Genomic DNA, 3,703 nt, shown 5'->3' on the forward strand with positions numbered 1-3,703 from the left:
TTCCCAAAATTTATTTTGTTGTTGTTGTTGAGAATATACACAGCAGGGCATGCATCAATTCAACAATTTCTACATGTACAATTCAATGACATCGATTTCATTCTTCAAGTTGTGCAATCATTCTCACTCTGCTTTTCCTCCCCATTAACATAAACTCACTGCCCCCTATGTTTCCCATCTAAACTTTTGAGTTGCTGATGTCAATTTGATCCCATATAAAACCCATATAGATAGTTCTTAAAAGAGCACAATGCTTAAGTCAGACATTCCTTAACAGTGAAGCAAAATTATTGTTTGGTTTTTAGAAGTCTTTATGGGTATTTTTGGTTTAAGGTTTATCTCACAGCAATAGTTTTAGGGGTTCATCCAGCATCCATGGCTCCAAAAAGGCTGGATTCCATGAGAATTTGAATTTCTATCCTGTAATTTTCACCATTTTGATCAGGATTCTTCTATAGAATCTTTGATCAAAATGTTCAGTAACAGTTGCAGGGTACCATCCAGTTCTGGTCTCCTGGCAGAGGAGGCAATTGTTCATGGAGGCAATTAGCCACACATTCCATTCCTTCCTCCTGTTCCTGACTCTCCTTCTGCTGTTGCTCCAGGGAAACAGAGACCTGTTGTTGTAACTTGGATGGCCACTTGCAAACTTTTAAGACCCCAGGCACTATGCAAAGAACTAGGAGACAGAACCAAAGCTTTAAACATATTAGGCCAGTTACCTGGGATGTCCCATGAAACCATGACCAAAAACCTCCAAACCGAGAAACTAAAACCCTTGAGGTGTTTGCTTGTGCATAAGCAGCTTCAGAAGCTGCACCTTTTTTGTTGTTATTGTAAATACATCTATACAATTTTTATACGCTTTTGACTTAGTTTGCTAGTATTTTGTTGAGGATTCTTGTATCTATGTTCATAAGTGATATCAGTCTGTAGTTTTCTTTTTTTTTTTTTGTGGTATCTTTTCCTGGCTTTGGTATCAGAGTAATGCTAGCCTCACAGAGTGAGTTAGGAAGTGTTTCTACCTGTTCTATGTTTTGGAAAAGTATAAGAAGGATTGGAACCACATCTTCTATAAATGTCTGGTAGAATTCCCTATCCGGTCCTGGACTTTTCTTTTTTGGGAGGTTTTTGATTACTGATTCCATTTCTTCACTTGTTCTAGTTCTGCCGAAATCTTCTATTTTCATTTTAAGTCAATGTAGGAAGCTTATGTATTTCTAGAATTGCTCCATTTAATGTAGAAAATTTAGTTTGTTAGCATGCAATTGTCCATGGTATTCTCTTATCCTCTTAATTTCTGTAAGGCCAGTTGTAATGTTCCCACTTTCATTTCTGATGTTATATATTTGTATCTTCTCTCTTTTTTTCTTTGTCAGCATAACTAAAAGGTTTGTCGAAATTATTAATCTTTTAAAAAACCAGCTTCTGATTTCACTGATTCTCTCAATTGTCTTTAAATTCCCGATTTCATTTACCTTTGCTTTGATCTTTGTTTTCTCCTTTCTTCTGTTGCTGCTGTGAAAAAGAGTTTGGTGTTTCCTCAAAAAGTTAAACATCAGATTACCGTATGATCCAGCAATTCCACTCCTAGGTATAAACCCAAAAGAATTGAAAGCAGAAATGCACAGAGATACTTATACGCCAATGTTCATTGTAGCACTATTCACAAAGTCTTTACCAGTGACATTGAGCACCATCTGTGGCTCTATATTTGTGGTATACGTATTCCTGAAAATGGGAGAGGTAAAGCTGTTATACCTTAAAACAGTGTGCTATAAGAACAGATTTTCGCCTCACTGAATGTATGACAATGATATTTAGTTAGCATAATGAAAGGAGAGTATTAGAATTAAATTGATCAACTTCAATATAACTGGGGTAACAGCCAATGCATCAATGAAAGTTATTTTTAATGTTGGCACCACAGTTAGCAATTTAATTTTAAATATGGGTTTTTGTACACATGTTGGCATGTATTAATTATCCTATAAATACACTGAATTTTACTGTATTTTTTTCTAAGTATTTTCCCTCGCTTATGTGAAGATTACAAAATAAGTGGTTTACATTTAAAGGTTGGAAAGGGCCAATTTTCACATTGGAAATTGCTGGAAAAAATAGTTAGTGTCCTGCTGTGTCCATGAAATGTTTTTCTTTTCCAATCAGCCTTTTCATGGCCCCCTTGAACTCTTTATTCCTTAGTGTGTAGATCAATGGGTTCAAGCTGGGGGTAACAATGGAATAAAAGATACTGAGAAGTTTACCCTCATCCTGATTTGGACTGTTTCCTGGTTGTATGTACATGTAGATTAGAGTCCCATAGAAGATGAATACCACAATGAGATGGGAAGAACAAGTTCCCAATGCTTTTTGTCTCCCTGTTGCAGATTTGATCTTGAGTACGGTTACAGCAATGAAGCCATATGAGACCAGAATGAGAAGAAAAGGAACAAGAACCATAAGAAGGCATACAACAAATGTGGTTACCTCTATGGCTGTGGTGTCCACACATGCATTCTTCACCATGGCAGATATTTCACAAAAAAAGTGGTCTAGGTTGTGGTTTCCACATCGAGGAAGACTCATGGCATAGGGGGAAAGGATCATGCAACTAATAACACTAACTAACCAGGCCATGGCCACTAAGCCATGGCAGAGCTGTGAGTTCATTATGGTCATGTAGTGCAGAGGCTTGCAGACAGCGTTGAACCTGTCATAAGACATTACAGCTAGAAGGATACATTCAACGATGCAGAGTGTGACATCATTGAAAAGTTGAAAGGCACAACCACCAAAGGTTATTCTCTTGTCTTTACCCCAGATATTGACCAACATCTGTGGGACTATATTTGTGCTGTAACAGAGATCCAAGATGGCCAAATTTCTAAGGAAGAAATACATGGGAGTTTGGAGATGGTCATCCAGGAAAGACAGCAGGATGATAGCCATATTTCCCATCAAGGCAATGGTGTAGAAGAAAAAGACAACCCCAGAGATGATCTTCTCCAGTCGAGGGTGCCTTGTGAATCCAAGAAGTATAATTCCATTGAAGTAGCTCTCATTGATCATTCTTTTTCTTTTTTTTAAATAGCCATTCTGAAGATGGAATAATCAACATGTTGGAAGGCACAGTGACTATATTTACGAGCTTCATTGCCAGATGAAAGTCAAGTATTGCATTCAAGGTGTAGATATTTTTTTTTTACTACCAAACATATATAAACATTTTTTTCATCATCTAGATAATGTTAAAAACTTTAAACTGTGGTAGTAAAAGTTACAGATTATAGGATAGTTTTTTGAATATCAAATGAAAAGTCCAAAGTATGTTATAATGAATAGAATGGTTGCTAAAATCTGGAAATCTGTATCAATCACTGTAGTATGTAAAAGGAAACTCTGTTAAATTTAATATCATTAAATGTCTTCTAATGTCTGGCTCTTTCCTGGAAGAATTTCCTCCAATAACATAGCAGCTGTGCATGCTTAAGGATGCAGAATTCAAATCAATAACTTCTCATTTGATCTTTTTTATTATAATTATTTTATGTATCATTCTACTAAGGAGCAAAGCCCCATTAATATTGAATAAAGCAAAGGGAATAACTTCCAATACTGTCTGATCCTAAAAGTTTTCTGGAGTTATTTTGAAATATACAGATGCCTGTGACCTCTCTTGAAAAGCTCTATTTCATTGACT

General features: G+C 36.1%; 1 protein-coding gene across 1 annotated transcript; it reads right to left on the bottom strand.

The window, feature by feature from the left end:
* Positions 1 to 2,124: 2,124 nt before the first annotated feature.
* On the bottom strand, positions 2,125 to 3,072 carry LOC135232791 (olfactory receptor 2W1-like). Its single transcript, XM_064293893.1, has one exon. It carries the CDS (start codon positions 3,070 to 3,072, stop codon positions 2,125 to 2,127), a length of 948 nt encoding a protein of 315 aa, XP_064149963.1.
* Positions 3,073 to 3,703: the final 631 nt, after the last annotated feature.

The sequence above is a fragment of the Loxodonta africana genome, chromosome 1, assembly GCF_030014295.1.
Source record: "Loxodonta africana isolate mLoxAfr1 chromosome 1, mLoxAfr1.hap2, whole genome shotgun sequence".
Lineage (NCBI taxonomy): Eukaryota > Metazoa > Chordata > Mammalia > Proboscidea > Elephantidae > Loxodonta > Loxodonta africana.

Excerpts from the sequence above, each read along its gene's own strand:
- LOC135232791 (XM_064293893.1), bottom strand. The coding sequence starts at position 3,072 with ATGATCAATGAGAGCTACTTCAATGGAATTATACTTCTTGGATTCACA.